The sequence below is a fragment of the Balaenoptera physalus genome (genome assembly GCF_965194825.1).
Source record: "Balaenoptera physalus genome assembly, chromosome: X".
Lineage (NCBI taxonomy): Eukaryota > Metazoa > Chordata > Mammalia > Artiodactyla > Balaenopteridae > Balaenoptera > Balaenoptera physalus.
Window position 1 is genome coordinate 101,761,794 of NC_138903.1, and position 23,076 is coordinate 101,784,869.

The following is a 23,076-nucleotide window of genomic DNA, read 5'->3' on the forward strand; positions in this document are numbered from 1 at the left end:
AAAACAGATGCTGCAAGGAGAAACCACAGCTGCTAACCAGAGGGTAGATTATATGCATGCTCAGTGAGAAAAGGACTGTGAGTCATACAACTATTAAGCCACGTGGAAGGACAAGACTTTATTTTTTTTTAAAGGGGGAAGGGGCAGCTCTATGCACAGCTGTCTGTAGGAAATTCTACAAAGTGTTTCAATTTCACCAAGAAATAATGCAGTATAATGACATTCAAACATCAAAGTGATGTTTGAGAATGACACTATACTTCAACCCCTATAAAATTTATTAGACTATAAATTTGGCATTTTGAATTCATGTAGTATTATTTATTAAGTGGTTCTTGAAAAACTTTTATTTTCAAAAGACAAATGTTAGAGCCTCATCACATAACTTTTACTAAAATAAATTCCAGATGGAAGAAAAAGATAAACATGAAAAATGAATCATAAAAAACTAGCAAAACATCCTAGTGAATAGTCACTCAATTCTAGAATGAGGGATGGACTTTCAAAGCATCAAATAAAGAAATAATTCACAAATGAAAAGATTTCTAGATTTAGCTACATAAAAAGGAAAACTGCAGTCTATCAAAAAGCAAAATGGGGCTTCCCTGGTGGCGCAGTGGTTGAGAATCTGCCTGCCAATGCAGGGGACAAGGGTTCGAGCCCTGGTCTGGGAGGATCCCACATGCCGCGGAGCAACTAGGCCCGTGAGCCACAACTGCTGAGCCTGCGCGTCTGGAGCCTGTGCTCCGCAACAGGAGAGGCCGCGATAGTGAGAGGCCCGCGCACCGCGATGAAGAGTGGCCCCCGCTTGCCGCAACTAGAGAAAGCCCTCACACAGAAACGAAGACCCAACACAGCCAAAAATAAATAAATAAATAAAATTAAAAACAAAAACAAAAAAGCAAAATGATAACAACAACTCATAGATAAAGCCTGGCCCAAGGACATAAACAGATTCAAAAACGAAAATTATCAATGACCAAGATGTATATGAAAATATATTCAACCTCACTGTTAATCAAAAGAAATGTAAAGAATTAGACACTATAATTCACCCATCAAATTTAAAAGTTTTCAAAGATATTACTCAATGTTGGCAAGGCTAGTTTGAATTGGGCACTTCCCCATATACCGCTGATGGAAATTCAAAATGAGGTAACCTGTCTAGAAGGAAATTTGGCAATATGAATCAAGAGCCTTAAAAATGTTCATACCCATTGATCCAAGAATTCAATCTCTAGCAATTTTTAAAACCAAATAAAGATGCATAAAAAGCTATGTACATTTCAGTTATTTAATAGAGTAGAAAATTAGAAACAACTTCAATGTCCAACAATAGGTAAAGACTAAATAAAATACAGTATACCCTCAAAGTGAAATATCCCACAGCCTTTAAAAATGATATTATAGACTTGATTCCTTAATACGGAAATAAGAATGCTCAGAGGGTAAAAACTAGAACACTCAAAATATTAAACTATATACACAGTATGAGCCAATTGTTTCCTTTTAAAATGTACATTTTATACACTCAGTATATACACATACAAAGACCTACAGGTATGTACAAGGTGATGAGTGTGGGGGTATGAAGGAAATACACCAAAATATTAATGTTTACTCAAGGTTGGTAGAATAAGGAGTGTTTCGTATTTTCTTCTTTATGCTTTTAATATTCTAAATTTTCTACAATAAGCAAGCATGCTTCTAAGAAAACACTATTAATATTATACTATTTTAAAAGTATTATATTTCAGAATGTAAACTGAATTCCAACCATATATATTTCATTCATAAGAATGATGTATCCAGACAGCTATAGGCTAATTATAAGTTGGTATTATATACAATTATTTTGTTTTTATGGGGCACAACTTGGTCTGCTACCAAACATCTATCACTGTGCTGTCATGTTTTATTGCTATTCCAATATTATATGTCATAATTTTTAAAATGCAAATTACTATGAAAGTATGCAAGTTTTAATGTCGAAAATCATGCTTTCATGTAAATTATTTTCATAAAGCAAACCCCCAAAACTATACAATTTGAATTGTTATAATTAGTCTGATAATGAAGTAAGCAATAACAAAACATGTCACCTTGACCATCTCTAAGATATCTGAACTGATGCATGATTAATCTAACATTGATGTACTTTCTGCCTAGGTCAATGTCAACTAGTCACTGAAAATCAAATGGATCTGTTTATACAGTGGGCCCTCCTTATCTACAGATGGGGAACCCACAGATATGGAGGGCCAATTGTACTAGGCCATTTTACATAAGGGACTTGAGCATCTGTGGATTTTGGTATTCGCTGGGGTCCTAGAACCAATCCCCCATGGATACTGAGGGACAAGCACACAGTATACTTTTTATTTGCATTAATTATGATACCTTAGTACATTTCTACTGCATGAGAAAGGAAAGTCTAATGTAACATAAAGAACAGTCTATGTCAAACTGACTTCCCAAGATAACTCTAGTAGGCTTTGGATTCCAAAACAAAAGCAGTCCTGGAGGAGGGTAAAAAAAAACAAAAAAACAAAACAAAACAAAAAAACCCCAAGTGCAAGCTACTACGCTAAACAAAACAAACTGCTTCATCTTTGATGTATCCAGATTACGACAAATTTTACAGCCGGTGTACTGTGCCCCTTAAAAAAATACTGTATTTACAGAGCAAGGATCATCCTTACTTGAGCTATTTAACAAGGCACTAAATATTGTATGCTGAAATTAAAAGCAAGTTACAGTAAACTAATTACAAAGAAATGACAAATTCCACAAACCAGGCCAAAGAAAACCCCATTAGTCTATCTTAAATGTTCAAGTGGCTCCTACACAGCAGCACACTGGCAGCTACCAATAAGACCAAATGGATTCAGACAGTTTATTACTAACACAGACAGAGAAAGCATGATCTGTATGGTGTCAGTTCCCCATGTCCCTAGTCCCACAGGACAAAACCAAACTGGAGGGAAGGACCAAATAACAGACAACATGCACAGAGGGTTGCTCTGTCATGGAGGAGCCAACTCTAGACCGCAGCTTTGCAATTTTATACTCACAGCTGTATCTGAAAGAATGTCCCATGTCTCACCAGAATGAGGGAAGGAGATAATAAACTGCCTTGAGGCAGCCTCCCACAAGATAGGGAGGTGCACACAAAATGACCTTATGTCATCTATCTTGCCATGTACCAGGGAGGATCACAGAGTCTTTCCCCAAGATTTGAGTCAGACTGTGGTTCAGCCTTGCCTATGTGGACTATGTGGAGATGTGCAAGATCACCAAGATACCATGGCAAAGCCATTCCTCTAGTTTATAGTCACACAAATAGAATAAGAAGTCAGTACATAACATTATCATGCTCATTCCCATAATTTTAAGTTTAGAAATTTGACAAGCATTTACTATCAACTGTTGCAGAGAGACACCACAGTCAACCAAACACTATAGGGTATTTTTGTATAGAAAGTGTTATCTGCCCTCAAAGAGTTTAAACTCCTCTTGAGGGAAGCAATGTAAAGCTAAGAGCACAATTGCACCTGGCTATGTACTGATATTAAATAGTAACTTAAACAACTAACAATAGAGGAATGATTAAATAAAATATGGTGCATACATACAATAGACTATTAGGCAGTCGTTAAAAATCATGCTATAAAACATTTTTCTTCAGTGGAACAGTGGCATAAACAAAACTCTCAGAAAGAACAATGTGGAAGAAAAGTATACAACAGACTATAATGGAAAGACTTTTAAGGCAACAACATTACATAAATTAATGTTGAGAAAACATTCAGTCATGAGTTGATGAGGTTTTTTACAAGAGCAGCAGTGAACATATATACAGCAATTATTTCTGAGAGCTTATGGCAAATGGAGGACAGCAGACCAATGTAAGAAGAGAAAACTAGACCAACGCACATGAAAATAATTTTAAACAATTTAGAGCTATACTACTGGAAAAACTGCTAAACCCAAGCACAAAATAGGCATTCATCTCACAATTTTTCCTGGACTTCATCTACAAATATGATTTTCAAGATGGGATTGGTTAAAACAACAGATTAATCCTCAAAACATTTTATAATAGTTTTAATGCCAAACATGTTATTTAATGTCATAAACATTACTTACAAATCAATTTTATTAGTTAACCTAAATATTTAAAAGCAGTCAACTATTCTAAAATAAAAACATATTCAGTGATACAATATAACACTATATAAAAACTATAGCTAATTTGCAACTGTTAAAGTTTAATAATCATATCTCTGCTTATGAAGCAATTAATAAGCTGTTATTTCTTTTTGCTTTCTGATAGCTTTTCTTTTTTTAAATAATATAACAAAACAATAAAAACAAAAATCAGAGAGACAGTAAGAAGTCCAATCTGACTGAAGAACAGGTACATACATGAGAAGTATTTGGAAAACACAGTGGAAAAGGAAAGAGACAAACTGTGGAGGGACCTGAAAAGGCACCCAGGGTAAGAAGCAGGCTAAATTGAACAAATGTGCTAAACATCTACTGTGTACCACACACTATACTAAATGCTGGAGTGGCAACAAAGCAACTACACTCAAAAACCTCTAAAATCAATAAAAAGAGAAATGTAAACAAATACCATATTTCTTTGATTTTACAATGCACATTTTCGTCTAATGTTAGCACTTCTAAAATCCATGTATGTGCTTATTGTGGTAGTGTTTCTTTTTTTCTGGAAAAGTTATTAAATTGATGATGAATGTTACAATAGGGGAAATATATTAATTGCAATAAAGGATCACAGCAGCTACATTAGAGGGATAGAGTAATCCCTATATGTAGAGGATGGGGGAAAGGGAAAAGGTAATAAAGAAAGGCCTGATCTTGGATACAAAAGATCAACAGGAGTTCACAAGGCAGAAAAGAGGGAGAAGAAGGACATCAACAGTAAGGGCAAAAATAACATGAAAACATGGAATAGCATGATACTTTCAAGGAACAGCATGGAATTTGGCAGGCTGGAATGTAGAGTTTTGGGACACTATGAGACTAAACTGAAAAGCAGGTAGGCCAGGAATGCAAGAAGGATATAACATCTAAAAGCCTATCAATGTAATATACCATATTAATGCAATGAAAGACAAAAAACTAGATATAAAAAGGAATTTCTTCAACCTGAAAAAGGGCATCTATGAAAAAAACCAGAGCTAATATCATATTTAATGGTGAAAGACTGAATGCACTCCTCCTAAGTTCAGGAATAAGACAAGAATATCCACTCTCACCATATCTACTCAACACTGTACTAGAAGTTCTAGCCAGGATGATTAGGCAGGAAACTGAAATAAAAGGCATCCAGATTCGAAAGGAAGAAGTATAACTATCTCTATTTGCAGATGACATGATCGTATATACAGAAAATCCTAATGAATCCATTAAAAAACTATTAGAATGAAGAAACAAGTTCAGCAAGGTTGCAAGATAAAAGACCACTATGTAAAAGTCAATTATAGGGACTTCCCTGGTGGTCCAGTGGTAAAGAATCCGCCTTCCAATGCAGGGGACGCAGGTTCAATCCCTGGTCGGGGAACTAAGATCCCACATGCTGTGGGGCAACTAAGCCTGCGTGCCACAACTACTGAGCTTGCGTGCCTTAACTAGAGAGCCCGCATGCCGCAAAGTACAGAGCCCATGCATTCTGGAGCCCACGACACAACTAGAGAAGAGGAAACCCACATGCCACAGATAGAGAGAAGCCCGTGTGCCGCAACAAAGAGCCCGTGCACCGCAACGAGCACTGCAATGAAAGATCCCACGTGCCTCAATGAAGATCCCAAAGGCCACAACGAACACCTGATGCAGCCAACTAAATAAATAGATAAATAAATAAATAAATACTAAAAATAATAATAATAAATAAAGTCTACTAAGAAAAAAAGTCAATTATATTTGGGTCCAGTGGTTAGGACTCCGTGCTTTCACTGCCTAGGGCCCAGGTTCAATCCCTGGTCGGGGAACTAAGATCCCACAAGCCACGTGGTGCAGCCACAAAAAAAAAAAAAACAACAACAACCGTATTTCAATAAACTAGCAATGAATATCCCAAAAATGAAATTAAGAAAAAATTCTATTTTTTTCTATATATGATAGTATGTCAGAAAATAAAGACGAAGGAAAACTACAAAATATTATTGAAAGAAACTAAAGATACAAATAAATCAAGACATCCCATATTCATGGACTGGAAAACTTAATATTGTTAAGATGGTAAAATTTCCCCAAATTGACCTACAGATTCAACACGACCCCTATCAAAATCCCAAACTGCATTTTCTGAAGAAATTGACAAGCTGATCCTAAAATTCATATTGGTCCCAAAATAGCCAAAGCAATCTTGAAAAAGAACAATGTTGGAAGAAGACTCACACCTCCTGATTACAAAACTTAATACAGAGCTACAGAAATCAAGATAGAGTGGTACCAGGATAAGAACAGATATACAGATCAATGGAATAGAATTGAGAGTCCAGAAATAAACATTCACATTTATGGTCAGTTGATTTTCGACAAGAGTAACAAGAAAACTGGATGAGGAAAGAAAGGTATTTTCCGGAAATGGTGCTGGGACAACTAGATATACATGTGCAAAAGAACAAAGTTGGACCCTGATCTCACACCACACACAAAGAACTCAAGATGGACAGATAGCCAAGAGGCACATGAAAAGATGTTCAACGTCACTAATTATTAGAGAAATGCAAATCAAAACTATAATGAGGTATCACCTCACACCAGTCAGAATGGCCATCATCAAAAAATCTATAAACAACAAATGTTGGAGAGGGTGTGGAGAAAAGGGAACCCTCTTGCACTGTTGGTGGGAATGTAAATTGGCACAGCCACTATGGATAACAGTATGGAGGTTCATTAAAAAACTAAAAATAGAATTACCATACGACCCAGCGATCCCACTCCTGTGCATATATCCAGAGAAAACCATAATTCGAAAGGATACATGCATCCCAATGTTCATTGCAGCACTACTTGCAATAGCCAGGACATGGAAGCAACCTCAATGTCCATCAATGGAGGAATGGATAAAGAAGATGTGGTATATATATACCATGGAATATATATACCATGGAATAATATTATACCATGTGGTATATATATACCATGGATGTGGTATATATATACCATGGAATACCTGGAAACGAAATAATGCCATCTGTAGCAACATGGAGGGACCTAGAGATTGTTATACTGAGTGAACTAAGTCAGACGGAGAAAGACAAATATCATATGATACCGCTTATATGTGGAATCTAAAAAAAAGGTACAAATGAAACTATTTACAAAACAGAAAGAGTCACAGATGTAGAAAACCAACTTATGGTTACCAAGGGGAAAGGGGGGAGATAAACTGGGGGATTGGGATTGACATATACACACTACTATATATAAAAGATAACTAATAAGAACCTACTGTATAGCACAGGGAACTCTATTAGGTACTCTGTAATGACCTATATGGGAATGGAGTCTAGAAGAGAGTGGATATATGTACATGCATGGCTGATTCAGTTTGCTGTACAGCAGAAACTAACACAACGTTGTAAATCAACTATACTCCAATAAAAAAATTAATTAAAAAAAAAAAGTACCAACACACCTGAGGGGTAAAATACAGTATTTACTGGTAAAAAAAAAAGTTTTAATTGAAAAACAAACAAACAAACAAAAGAACTCAAGATGGATAATATGTCTAGTGTAAGTGCTAAAACTATAAAACCAAAAGAAAACATAAGAGTAAATCTTCATAACCCTGGGTTAGGCAATGGCTCCTTAGATATGACACAGAAAGCACACGCAACATAAGAAAAAAACAGATAAAATGGGCTTCATCAAAATTTTCAAATTTTGTGTTTCAAAGCAGACGACCCACAGACTAGGAAAGAAATATTTGCAAGCTATATACTTGGGTAAGGGTTTTATGTACAGAAGAAAAAAAAAACTCTTATAACTCAGTAATAATGAAAAGACAACCCAATTAGAAAATGGACAGAATCTAAACAAACATTTCCTCAGGAAAATATACAAATGGACAATAAACACATGAAAGGAGGTCAACATCATTAGTCATTTGCAAAAATGCAAATCAAAACCATAATGAGATTATACTTCACACTTACTAGGATGACTATAAACAAAAATACAGATAGCAACAAGTGTTGTTGAAGATATGAAGAAACTGGAATCCTCATACACTGCTACTGGAAATGTAATATGGTGCAGCCACTTCGGAAAACAATTTAGCATTTCCTCAAAATGTTAAACATAGAATTAACATATGATCCAGCAATTCTACTCCTACATATATAAGAGAAATGAAAACATACATCTACACAACTTTTACATAATGTTCATAGCAATATTATTTATAATAGCCAAAGAATGGAAACAACCCTACTGTCCATCAACTGATGAATGGACAAACAAAATGTACAATAGAATATTATTCAGATATAAAAAGGAATGACGTACTGATATATGCTACAACATAAATGAACTTTAAAACATGATAAATGAAAGAAGACTATCACAAAGGGCCACATGTTGTACGAATCTATTTATATAAAATGTTCAGAATCAACAAATCTATAAACACAAAAAGTAAGTTAGAGGTTGCTTAGGTCTAGATTGGTGGCGGGGTGGGGGGATATGCTAATGGGTATGGGGTTTCTTTTTGAAGTGATAAAAATATCCCAAAATTAGACTGCAGTGATGAGTATACAACTAACAACCAATAAACTATATACTTTAAATGAGTGAATTTTTGGCATGTGAATTATATCTCAGTAAAATGTTAAAAAGAAAAGAAGTAGGCAGGGATATATCTGGAAAAAGATGATCCATGTACTAAAACACAAAATTGGACCTCTACCTCACACTACACATAAAAATCAATTCCACATTGATGAGGAACTTAAACACCCAAAACAAACCTTTAAAACCTTTAGTAAAAAACATACATGAATATATTTTACACATTCTTAAACAAGACACAAAAAATAGTGACTATAAAAGACTGATAAATTTAACTGTATTAAAATGTAGAACATTTGTTCAGCAAATGACTCCTTAAAAAGCAAAAAAGACAAGTTATAAACTAGGAGAAAATACAATATACAAAACTGACAAATGATTAGTATAGTATTAGTATTTGGGGCAAAATAAATTATTTCACAGTACAGGAAACACATATGGCCAAGTAGGTAAGACATTTGAAGATATGTTAATGAAATTGGTGATCAGGGAAATATAAATCAAGAAAGGTATCACCTCGAACCAGTCAGAATGGCCATCATCAAAAAGTCTACAAGCAATAAATGCTGGAGAGGGTGTGGAGAAAATGGAACCCTCTTGCACTGTTGGTGGGAATGTAAATTGATACAGCCACTATGGAGAACAGTATGGAGGTTCCTTAAGAAACTAAAAACAGAAGTACCATACGATCCAGCAATCCCGCTACTGGGCATATACCCTAAGAAAACCATAATTCAAAAAGAGTCATGTACCACAATGTTCACTGCAGCTCTATTTACAGTAGCCAGGACATGGAAGCAACCTAAGTGTCCGTCAACAGATGAATGGATAAAGAAGATGTATACACAATGGAATATTACTCAGCCATAAAAAAGAATGAAATAATGCCATTTGCAGCCACATGGATGGACCTAGATTATCATACTAGATGAAGTAAATTAGACAGAGAAAGACAAATGTTACATGATATCACTTATATGTGGAATCTTTAAAAAATGACACAAATGACCTTATTTACAAAACAGAAACAGACTCACAGATATAGAAGACAAACTTACGGTTACCAAAGGAGAAAGGAGGGAGGGAGGGATAAATTAGGAGTTTGGGATTAACAGATACCATATATAAAATAGATAAACAACAAGGACTTACTGTATAGCACTGGGAACTATATTCAATATCTTGTAATAACCTATAATGGAAAAGAATCTGAAAAATATATATATATACACACACATACACATATATATATAAATAACTGAGTCACTTTGCTGTACACCTGAAACTAACACAGTATTGTAAATCAACTACACTTCAATAAAAAAATAGTTTCATACTCCAAAAAAAAAAAAGACTTCATTGAACTACCATTTTAAACTCGTTTGGGGGAATTCCCTAGAGGTCCAGTGGTTAGGATTCCACGCTTCCACTGCAGGGGGTGTGGGTTTGATTCCTGGTCGGGCAACTAAGATCCCGCATGCCTCAGTGCAGCCAAAAAAATAAAAAATAATAAACTCGTTTGGCCAAAATGTTTAAATCTGACAATACTATGTGTTGGAGGAGATATGAATTCATAGGATCTCTTACAGAGGTTGATAGAAAGGTAAACTGTAAACCAGTTGGCATTATCTCCTTAATTTGAACATTAACATACCATACAATCCAGCTATTCCACTCCCAAGAATAAACACAAGAGAAATTCTTGCACATGCACAACAGGAGATATGTATAATAACGCTTATAGCAGCACTGTTCACAAGAGCAAAAATATGTTAACAACCCAAATGGCCACCAGTGAGACAGTGGACAAATAAACTATGCTACAGTCACACAATGAAAGATAATGGAGCCACCAAAAAGAATGAACTACAGGGACTTCCCTGGTGGTGCAGTGGTTAAGAATCCGCCTGCCAATGCAGGGGACACAGGTTCAAGCCCTGGTCCGGGAAGATCCCACATGCCGTGGAGCAACTTAAGCCCGTGCGCCACAACTACTGAGCCTGTACTCTAGAGCCCGGGAGCCACAACTACTGAAGCCTGCGTGCCTAGAGACCGTGCTCCACAACAAGAGAAGCCACCGCAATGAGAAGCCCGCGCACCGCAACGAAGAGTAGCTCCCACTCGCCACAACCAGAGAAAAGCCCGCGTGCAGCAACGAAGACCCAACGCAGCCATAAATAAAATAAATAAATAAATATATAATTTTAAAACAAAAAAGAATGAACTACAGCTTCATACAACAATTTGGATGAATCTGAGCAACTTAATATTAAGTAATATAATACAAAAATTACCAGTTATATAAAGCAGAGTTATGTATTAGCTTTTTCACATTTTCTTAAAGTTCAAAACAAGGAATAAGCAATGTATTATTAAGGAGCTGGCTTACTGGATCGAAGGTGTTTTAGTAGCAACAAGTGACAATCAGATTTGCATATTAGAGTGCTCCAGCTACAGTGTGAAGGACTAATTGGACTTGAAGCAAACTGAACATGCGGCAGAGAGATCTTTGGGGAAAACTGTTGATAGGTCCAGTTAAAGGTGAGGAGAGGAGGACCTGAACAACAACAATGGCAGTGAGAACAGACAGGAAGGAAACAGATCTGAAAGCTATTCAAAGAGTTATGATCAAGAGGCCTTAGGTCCTAACCAGATATAGAGGGTGAGGGACAGTGAAGAGTCAAGAATAATTCCCAAGTTTCTGGTCTGGGAGATCAGGGGGCCTAGGGTCAATAACAAAAGTTGGTCTTTTTTTGACATTTGGAGTTTGAAGAGACTCTAGGACGTCAATATTCATATAGTATCCTCTTTTTATGATTAAGTATAAAATCTGATCCTTCCCCCTTCAAAGCCCATCCTCCATCTCCATTATAAAGACCCCTCTGATGTTCTACCAACACAATCATGTCACCGCTCCCTCTTCAAACTTGCACATCACTCTGTTTTCACTTAAGACATTTATCTTACTCTAGCCCAGCACTGCTCAATCTCAATCACCACTGACATTTTGGACCAGGTAACTCTTTGTTGTGTGGGCAGTCTTGTTCACTGTAGGATACTTAGCGGTATCCCTGGCTTCTACCCACTAGATATCAGTAGCATCCCCAAGTTGTGACAGTCAAAAATGTCCCCGGACATTACCAAATATCTCCTGGGGGCAAGTTCCCCCACTCCTTGAAACCTTGATCTAGCATATATAATAGATACATGAGTACTTCTTTTATACCACAAGGAAATCATAAGTTCCTTAAAGGCAGCAACTTTATCACCCTGTCCATTTACATAACATAGATATGACAAATCCATTCTTACATACTAATTAAGGTAAATTAAGGAGACAGCTATGTTCAATTTACTATTTTTAATGTATAAATATCTTAAAAAGTAATTGATTTCTCATGGACACAGACATCCCCAACCAATTAGCTCAAAGTATTAAGGATTTATATATTGTAATTACTTTTTTAAGAGGGGAAAATTTCTATGCTGCACATTCTAGAGTCTCTTAGGGACATAATAATTTAGAGAAGTCATTTTTGAATGAAATCCAGATTCACAAATGCTCTAGAATTGGTTAGTCTCAACAGAGTTCAAATAAAATTTTATGGCACAGTTATTTTATTTCTGTCTCTTGTCACCTTGAATCCCTAATATTATACATAAAATTCCACTGAAAGAAACTTAAGCAATTAATTTAAAAGTGACAACAATCTCTGTCACAAATTATAAAAGTACACAGATAACAACGTCCACAAATAGGGAAGAACTTACTTTCCTATTTGGAAAAAAAAAACTTTAAAAAAATTTTGGGGTCAAAAAATATATGAGACAATATCCATTGTTTAATTATCCATTACAGTCCATTGACTGGTATTCTGTAAGTGGAATGCTATCAATTTATAATTTATTTGAAACAGGAGAAATGTAAAGATTAAAAGTTAGACCTTTAGCAGACTGAACACACTAGTAAAGTGAGACTAAACACAAATTTAAATTATTGTTATAAAACTCACTTGTACAGTTTTCTTTTATTACATTAAATGGTTTCCTGGAGTATAAGGTATTTTTTCCTATAAAAGGGAAGCAGAGAAAACTTTCTGAAACTTTTCAGAAAACTGATTATAAGAGTGTTACAATGCTTCAAGAACTACCTAAATACACACAAAGTGTAGAGAAAAGACAAAGGTTTCCCCTTCTACATCATGATGATGAACAGCCTCTGTACGATGGGGTTGGGCATGATATAGTTTAAGTATCCCTTAGAGTGTACTGCTGGGATAGGCTAGGAGAGTGATATGCCCTTTTGCAAAGTTCCACTGTATGCCTTGGAACTTAAATACCACCTCCCAGGAAATCAATATGCTCTAAGTATTCAATTACTTTTATTTGTGAAGTGTCCTTAACATCATCTCTCATGCTGTCAGTGAGGTTCTGGATCTTGTACATCTTTATGCTTTTGATGATAAATAAATGCTTCAGAGTTTATGTTACAAATAATCTAAATCAAAATATTAAATTTTAAACTTAAGCAAGTGTCACTATAACCCTAATTCAAAAATATCCCAATCAACCACTTCTGTTCTTTTACCTGTCATGCAGTATATATAATTTTTTTCAGAAAACATGGTAAGCTCATATTGTTCAAAAGCAACTAATCTAGCTGCTTAACACAGTCCTAATTCTAAACTGTGGCTTATTCTCCATAATGACTCCTTAAAGCATTTTGCTCTATTGAGTACTTATTCCTATGCTTGTAACTTTGTTCTCCCAGATGACACTGCCTCACTTAAGATTAAAATTTAAGACAATAATGTCCCCAGACATCGACCTTCCCCTTCACCTTAGCAAAAGTCAGGTAACTCCTCCCTTCCATTGCTAACAACTCTCCACCCACTCCATGGAGATCCTCCCTCCCCCTCTTGCATTTTAACACTGAACTCTCTACTAGTTCCCTCCTTTCAGTCTCCAAGTATGTATGAGAAAATATAGAGTGAACCTGCAGTTAACATCTGCCCTTAACATGCAATGCCATTCTCAACTCCGTATCAGTGCAATTTCTCCCCTGACAGTCTGCAACTGTCCCTCCTGCTTAATCATAACTTGATCCCATACAGATCATTTACCTCAAGATTCAGCTATACCTAACTCTATAGGAAACTTTCTCAAACTAACTTAACCCCAATAAAATTAAGCCTTATGCCCCAGTTCCATAACACTTAATTGTACAGTTTATTAAAACATACAATTTTGAACATTATATATTATAACTCTTTTCTAATTGTTACATATATTACTGTACACATTCACCTAGTTTGTAAACCCTTCGAGGATCATGTTTCCAAAGTTAGAGTTCAATAAAAGCTTGCTTAATGAATCTATTGTAAAACCAACAGAGGGGCATGAAGGCAAGCTATGCAAATACCATGCACAAAACAAAACACACTGCACCACAAACAAAAACTATATAATCTATGAAACTAAATAAGCATTCATCTTTCAGATTAAATAACCTATTTATTAGCACAGTGTTTATTTTAATAGTAGCTTTGTTATAAGAAGAGAAAGTGTTGCAATGGAAATAACACTGGAATAGTGCTAGAGCTGGTAAACCTAGCCTCTGACCCACACTCCGCCATACACTAGCCATTTAACTTCCGGCAAATCACTTAACCTCTCTCAACAACAAAGAGTAATTACTATGCACTCTACAAAGCTCAAAGGGTTATTATTAGGATACAATAGGGTAATATATATTAAAGTGCTCAGAATTTATAAAGAGCTGTATAAATGGTATTATTTTAATGATAAACGTACCCTCCAATTTAAGATAACATTTTATTTTAAAGTGTGAACTTGCAAAAGAAAGAAATTAAGGGGCAACTATTTATGCTATAGAAGAATTCATTACTGAATAAAATAAATCACTGCAAGGTTCAGCAATTCAAATTCAATCTGAAGCAATTAAAATATGAGTCAACCATCAAAAGTGTCCTTCACATTCAATTTTTCAGTAAGATATTTATTACATACAGCAAGGCAGATATTTGAATCAGGCCACAAAATCACAAGCTTATTCCACTGAATGCACTAAGATGGCCTTCACCTATGTTACAAAATCAGATGCTGCACAGTTTAACTGGCTCCATTTTACAAGTCGATACAATGCACCATGCCCCACAGTTGAAGAGGTGAACCAGCACATGTAGGAAATACTAGAGTTGACTCCAGGTTTACAGGAAAACACGTGATTAACCAGGACACAGCACAATCTGATGTATGTAAAGAATTCCTAAATCTGTTTCACAGACCTATTGTTTATGGACATAAAGAAGTATGAAGAAGCAAAGGGAGCAGCTGCAAGTAGACTGAGACTTATTTGTAGCACTGGTGACAAAGTCAAATATGAAAAGTTTCAGGATTTGTTTGGGTAGCCATTAAAATCATTTCCAAGCTCTCTTAAAGTCAACAAATTATCACAGCATCCAGACAGACTTTTTAAAGTTCTAGGCAATTTCCCTTTGTCTTGCCAAATCTACCCACAGACCAGCAAAGATAAGACATTACAACCAGAGTTAGCTACTTTCCTGAAATGGGTAACCAACTTTCTGATCCCTATTTTTTATTTTTTTAAATGGGTGAGGATTTTAATCACAAAGTATCTGGAGGGACTTCCCTGGCCGTCCAGTGGTTAAGACTCCACGGGAACTAAGATCCCACATGCCGCGGGGCCAAAAAAAAAAAAAAAAAGTACCTGCAAGGCATATCAATTCAAAAAAGGTCGGGAGCACAAACCACCAAATGGAGATTCAAGTAATTGGCAAACTCTCCCTTTTAAATGTTAATCACCTGGAAAGGCTGCCATAATTATTTAGCATTGAGCTCCAACCCAGCAAAGGAAGAGGAGTGAGGCTGAAGAGGGAAAAAGAAATAAGGAGGGCAGCAGGAGGGAGGGCACAAGTGAAGAAGAACAGACACCAGAAATGCAAAGAGAAATAAAAAGATACCAAAGATAAACTTTGCCATCAACAACCTATTATCCACTTTCCCTCACAGGAAGACTATTAATAGACAAAACAAGATTTTGCTGCTACATATTCTAGGGGCATTATTTTCTTAACGCAAATTTATCCAACAGTAGGGAACTGGAGAAATTATAGTTTCCTGGTAAGTTTCTAGTCACTACAGACATAATATGATGAAAAAAATGGGTCTCCTTCACTCAAGTCTATCAAAAAGAATACTGAACTAGAACTTGAACACTTGGTTCCTAGCTTTGGTTTTGACCCTCTTGACAAGTAGCTTTAGGTTAGTCACCAAACTTTTATCAATGTTCTCATTCACTCAAACAATAAATATATCTTGAGTGCCTAAAAAATGAGCTATTTTAGAGCTTCCCAACCCTGACTGCACATTATAATCACTTGGGAATTCTTAAAAAACAAAACAAACCAACAAACAAAAAAACCCCTCTCTATGCCCCTGAGACTGATTAAACTGGTCTAGGGTGGGGCCCAGGCATAGGTTTAAAAAAAAAAAACACACTCCCTTGTGATTTTAACATGCAGGCAAGATGGTAAACCACAGGTCTATTTCATCTTATGTATATGTAAGGAACAGCAAAATAATGTGAAAAGCCCTCTCCCTTCCTTTGAAATTTATCAATTTCCCCTTCTAATCCAATTTTGTTTCAACCTAGATTCTCACCACCTCACACCTAGATTACCAAATAGCTTCCTACCTATTTTCCCTTCTTCCAATCTCTTCCCAACCCAATAAACCACTGCTGTCTAATCAATTTGGTACTGAAACAGTATCCCACTGAGAGTCATTTTAAGTATAACAATATCAACAAACAACTGTTTTCATCAAGCAGAGAATATATTGTATACATATATTTGTATGTTTGTATGTATATGTGTATGTATGTATGGTATGTATGTATAATCTCAAACATGCTCTGTTTGTCTTCAGTTCCATTTATGTATAATGGATACTAGTCTCTTTACATGTAAGATTATTGTCCCTAACTAGTTCATGGCTGAATTTGGTCAAAAATGAATGGCAAATGAGTCACCCACAGATTTCTCATTTAAATTTTGAAGTGTTCCCACAAGGAACATATATTCAATTTTTAAAAAAGTAAAATGAGGTGGAATTATCTCAAAAAGTCCTGTTACTGTAGGCACTGATAAAGTTTATGATGAATGAATTTTACCAAGAACAAATATGGTTCTGGTTTGTGTTAAAACTTGCCTCAGAAAACAAACTGAAGCCTTAAAAGCCAGTGGTTATAACCACATAAGATGATATTCATATTTATGAAAAATATTAAGTACAATATAAGCAATATATAATGAGAAAACTGAACAAGTATATGACTTTTTCCCTGCCTTTAAGGAGCTCTCCATCTTCTCAGGGAAAGCAAAATATAAAAAGAAAATAAAGCCAGCAGGTAAGTGGTAAAGACAATAAGTACCACAGGAATTCAAAGAAACAGGAGACTGCTGTGGACTAAGGGAGTTGGAGACAGCATCTTGGAAAAGCTGGAGCTTGAACAAAATTAAATAGGTGGAGAAAAGAAGGAAATCTCATGCATGTGGATGACCTTCTACAAAGATGAGGCAAAAATTCATAAACTATATTTGAGGGACAGGGAGCTGACCTAGCTGGAACAGAGGGTTCTATGTAGGAGCATTTGAAGAGTTAAGGTTGCAATAATAAATTGGAGCCAGGCAGTGAAAGCCCTGAATGCCAAGAGAGGATGCTTCAACTTTGTCCTATAGATAAAAAAACCTTTTATAGGTAACAAGCAAAACAACATATCTCTATAATGATGCAGTCTGAAACCATTTTTCTTCATGCCTTCGAAGAACATACCAAGTAGTATAATATCTTGCCAATATATCATGAATATGTGAACATATTGTTTAGGAAGTCTGTTCAGAGTGAAGGAGTAAATACTCAAACATGCTTTCCAAAATACAAAATCACTGATCAATTACACATTCATAGTTCTTAGGATAATTCCTAAGAGAATAATTGGGTAGAAGGCTTCAATTTTAGGTTTTCCTCCTCTCCCCACCCTCATCCAAACACACACCTTGATTTAATATCTAGAAACGTAATACAATGAAACAATGTTATTCTGAAAATAAGAGATCTTTTATTACTTCTCATTGTGAGTGAATTTACTTACTATATTGCTTCAAAATCACTAAATCTATTAAAATAAATCTGTCCATGATTTCTTTCAGCAAAGCAGATAAAAACAGACACATAAATAACAAATTTAAAGATTGTGAAAAGTAAAAAATCCTTCATCAAACCAAAACACACCTAAAATAAGCGGCATTGGCTTATAAGGCAGAGGGGAATGAGAGAGTGTGTTCATAACAAAAAATGCCATCCACAACAAAGAGTACCAGAGAGTATATGAAGAACATTACAATAGGCAATTTCTTGTCCAAAATGATAAACCATTAACCCACAACTCCAAGAAGAATGGAGTTAATTTTGTTTCTCAAAAATGCCCTTAAAACTTTTGGTTATATCTGCAATAAAAATTAAGACTCCAACATAACTCAAAACAAGGACTCTTTCCCCTAGTAAATCAGACACATAAGTGATTGATGATTTAATTTGCCACTGCAGCAAATACTAATTTAACCACCACTATCTCAACACCAGGAAAATGACAAATCTCAGTCTTTAAAGGCATATGTGACAAGAAGGCAAGAATATTCTAGGATGATTAAAACACACACAAAATAAAAACACAGAAAAACCATGGCAATACTGCTGCTGTACTAGGAAAAGGGATATACCATTCTTGCAGGCACGTATGGCTTTAAAGAATATGTATAGATTATGATGTTATAGTATTGCCTTTTTTTCCTCCGGGAAAGATGGGAACATCCACGAGAGATAGCAGCGCATTCAGGAAGGTGTCAATACCTCCCTCCCCACCCCTTACTGGGGAAACTCGCTTTAACAATAATGCTCTTTCACCCCTCACGTCCCACCCGATTTCCACACACCCTTCAGTCAGCATTCCCGCCCCCCCCACCTTTCCCTGCTCTTCCCCTCACATTCAGAACTGGCTGCTCTGACTTTGTCAGTCTCGCCGCCCCCGCGCACCCGCCCAGACCAGCAGAGTCCAACAACGCAGCCACGCAGCCACCCACTCCCCCCACCTCCTCCTTCTCAGCCCAGCTTCCCCTCCCCCTCCCCGTCCTGTCACCTGCTTGGGTGGTGTCCGTCAGGTCGTAGCCGCTGCCCGGGAAGTCTCGGAGTTTCCTACCACTGAGGCTCAGGATGCCGGAGTTGCCCGCCTCCTCCAGGGCCCGGTCCAGGCTCCTCACGGTGTGTTGAGGCTGTAGGCTCCCCGGGTTCCACTGCGGCCCGTTGGGGAACGGCTGACCGAAAAGAGTCGGTACCGGGATGGGCACCACCAGGGTCCCGCCGCCGCCGCCGCCGCCTCCCACTCCGGCTCCACCACCTCCCCCTCCGGCCGCGCCACCGCCACCGCTACTTCCACCTCCACCACAACCGCCGCCCCCACTGTTACCACCACCTCCCTGACTCGCCGCCATGTTCCTGGGAGAGAGAATAGCCCCCGACAATACTCTCAGCTTGTGCCGCGAGTGTAGGGGGTTCTTAGGACGCATGCGCAGGCTGGGGGCGGGGTGGGGGGGCGAGGTAGAGGGTGGGAAGGAACTAGGGGGCGGGCTGGGAGGAGGTGTTGGGTATGAAGAGGCGATGTTCAAACGCGCAGAATGCTTGCTTTAAGAAACGTGTGATCAGAGGAAGGATGCTAAATCCCGGTTCCGCTGCTTTGGGTACCAAAATCTTGCGAAGCGACACCAGCTTGACTGTAAGTCATTTGGCGATATGCCCCCAAATCTCCTTGTTGCTTCACCTTTTGCGTCTGCAAAACAAAGGCATATATTAGATAGAGATGAAAGGGATTCGTTTCAGAATATTTTGAAACAGCGTTTAGAAGGACTATCAGGGACCTGACTGAAATGCTTACCGCAAATGCCTCAGGAATCCTTTAGCAGTGTTAACACGGAGAGAAACTTTGGGGAGGAAAATGGGTGCAGAATTGAGTTTTAAGCCTATATGAATTTTGCCATAATTTAGAATTCCAAAATAGGAAAAGACTTTTAAAATGTTTTCAAGGAAGGCTCTCGTTTCAGTGCGTGTGGGTCTCAGCCAAACTGCTGCCTTCCAAAACTTGGAAAAGTTCTCTGCATTCTGTCCTCTAAGTCTTTGAAGTTGTGCCAAGATCTCCAAAATATCTCGAGTTTCTTCTCATCATGTCAGCATGGCTGATGGAAAACTCTTTGATCATCAAACAACCTTAAAGTTTATTTTTGAAATACAGGTTTTGGTTTTAGGTGGAATTCTGAAGATTTAACACTGTGGATATGAAGCTAATCAGTCTTGGATTTTAGGAGTTCATTCTTAGAACATGAACCCAACCACACAGGCCACTGCCATCCCTCCACTCCCACTCAGAGTTATTCAAATCTTTTTCACTAATAGAAAAGTTACACAAGAAAACTATCAGAATGCTTGGTCATATTCAGTTATCATTAATTTGAATATCCTGCGCATCTCTTTTACATCCATTTCAGTTTAAGCAATCTGTCAACAGTCTCATTTTCTTGGAGAAAGCTCCACAAAAATTTCTACTTTGGAAAAAAAATACGGGAAAGAATTACAACTTGTCTAAAATGCTTTGTGGCCATATAGGTTAACTAAGATAATTATGTTGCAAGAAATTACATTTGCCAGGTGCATGACCCACAGAAGGAACAGAACTGAGAATCAGACCTCCACAATGAATTAGCAAGTGAAATCAAATTATTTAAACCCACTGGTGTCAGAGAGAAAGTTGTACCTTATATCTCATCTTTCTTACATCGCAAATCAAATCAGGTATTAATTGAGAACTTCCAGAATCAAGAGGGGTGGAAAGGGAAACTCAATTCATTAGGTAGAGAAAAGATTAGGAACAGAATGTTTAATAACTAGCCAGTAAAAAATTTAGCAATTATTTAAAACAACGTATTGGACTCCAGGAAAAGTATGTCCTCTGGATCAGGATACCTGTCGAGTGAAAAAGGCCATGTACAACCAAATTTAAGCAGGAAAGTAATCTTTCAAAGAATTTAAAAGATAGTCTAAGGAGGAAAAATAGGAAGCCTACAAAATAGGCTAGATATACATGAAAATCTGACAAAATAACACATTCTAGAGCTCTTTGACAAGAACACCAAGGCCATAAGGAGTGTTAAAAGATAAACTGAGGCATATTAAAATTTTAAGAGTTTGAGCATTTATCTTTTGGAATTGGGCAGTGCCAAACAGGAAGTGGTTAAGAGTACTCACCAACAGGAGCCAAGGGAAAGACTTATATAGAGAAAGTGAGGAAGCAAAAAAAAGAAATTATTTGATTGGCTGTAGCTTAAAGCCTAGTTGGGTGTTTGTGATTGGTTGTCCTTAGAATTTTGATTTCCTAACCTTGAGGCTTTTATAGGCTTAGATTTTGGTTTGCTTATGTAGGCCACCATGGCACTAGAGCCACCTCAGTCTAATGGTCTTCTTGTTTAATTAATTTAGCAGGAGGTAAAAGGTTTAGAAGAAAGAGCATGAAATTTAGAAATTTGTTCCAACCCTTTAACTGCCAGTGTAATACTCAGAAAAGTGACCTAAAATCTCTGTACTTCAGTTTCCTCATAGGGAACACTGGAAAATAACAATCATACTTATAATAATAATAATAATCTATAAATAGTGCTTACTATTTACCAGGAACTGTTCTAATTGCTTTATATATATTAAGTCATTCAATCTTCATAACAATCCTGTAAAATAGGTACTATTATTCTTCCATTATATGGATGAAGAAAAATAGCATATACCTCACATAGGATTGTTGTAAGAATAAATAAGATCACATACGTAAAATGACACTGCAATACCTGGCATTCATTCATTCATTCATTTAGTAAACATTTTTTGAGTGATTACTCTGTGCCAGGAACTATTCTCTGTGCAAGTAATAGTATAGCATTAGGTGCTCAATAAATGTTAATTTCTGTACTACACCCGTGAATCCCTCATGAAAGAAAATAAAATAATAAAAAATATACAAAATGGAGAAAGCCAAGGAAGAAATCAGTTAATTCCTTGATAATTATGGGCAAGAAATATTTGACATATTGTATAAATTTTTTGTTTCTGTCTATACTAGAGGATATTTTTACAGTGATTACCACTTTGATGTTATTCTCAATGTGAACACGTTGGTAATTGGTTAAATTACAGACAATACTCAGAATTATCCAAGCCAAACTTACAAATTGAATGTTGACAAATCACCAGGACTAGATGATATGTATCAAAGATTATAGAAGGAAAACAAGGGGTTTTGAACAAAATATGCAGCCTCTATTAAATAAAGCACTGGCCAACTACAAGCGTGATTTGTATTCAAGAGAACTCTAGAGGGGACTTCTGAAATTCCAGGTCAGTTTATAGTCACCGCTATCCCAAGCAAATTGGTAGTTACTCAACATTTTAAAATAATATAGAGAAGGAAAGGCACAGTCCAAAGCTCCAATTTCTTCTATTAGAGATCAAGATTATTGGGATAGACTACAGGATGTTCTTACCAGCCTATAAATAAATCAAAAGTGAGATATGTTTTATCTCAGGATCTAGAACAAGGCAACGAACTTGGGGATTAACTAGATCGAACTATGATATGAATTTTTTTTAAATCCTGATCAGGATCCAGGAAAAAAGCCATGGGAGTCTCTGCAGTTTGTTTCCTGAAAACATCAGTATTTAACATCAGTTAAATACTAACCTCGGGGGTGAGGGGGGGTGGGGACAATGAAATGTTGAGTATCATCAAGACATATACCAGAAACCCTGAAAAATATTAATTTACATCTTACTGAACTGCTCCACAGCTGCTGCTGGAATGTGATGTGAAGTTCTGCTCACTGCACTCTCAGGCCAAGTCCTGAATTAGAGAAAGCCCTAAGAAGTACACCTAAAATGATTAGAGAAATGAGGGAAGGAGAAATTTACTTGGCCTTCATCTCTCTGGTAACTTGATCTTCAGTCCCTTCCAAAATCCCTGTTCTGGCATGGAACCTTCAGAGTAGTATATATTAACTTATTTTAGCATAATTTATAGCACACTATATATGACATCCCTGATCCTCCTTCCCC

At 36.7% G+C, this 23,076-nt stretch overlaps 2 protein-coding genes across 9 annotated transcripts in view; one reads left to right on the top strand and one right to left on the bottom strand.

The window, feature by feature from the left end:
* Nucleotides 1-19,525, bottom strand: part of LRCH2 (leucine rich repeats and calponin homology domain containing 2) — a 92,448-nt gene extending 72,923 nt beyond the window's left edge. For both annotated transcript variants that reach the window (XM_082445506.1, XM_082445507.1), the window contains exon 1: nt 19,067-19,525. In XM_082445506.1, coding sequence (XP_082301632.1) covers nt 19,067-19,493 — 427 coding nt within the window. In that variant the 5' untranslated portion in view covers nt 19,494-19,525. The remainder of the gene's footprint in view (nt 1-19,066) is intronic.
* A 48-nt stretch (nt 19,526-19,573) lies between these two features.
* Nucleotides 19,574-23,076, top strand: part of LOC309652093 (uncharacterized protein) — a gene marked incomplete at its 5' end in the record, with an annotated part of 64,568 nt that continues 61,065 nt past the window's right edge. For 4 of the 7 annotated variants that reach the window (XM_082445622.1, XM_082445620.1, XM_082445623.1 and 1 more), the window contains one exon: nt 19,574-19,699. In XM_082445622.1, the coding sequence (XP_082301748.1) occupies nt 19,574-19,699 (126 nt within the window). Of the gene's footprint in view, nt 19,700-22,811; nt 22,951-23,076 lie in introns of all 7 variants that reach the window. The other 3 variants (XR_014258563.1, XR_014258564.1, XR_014258565.1) reach the window with 2 other exon arrangements.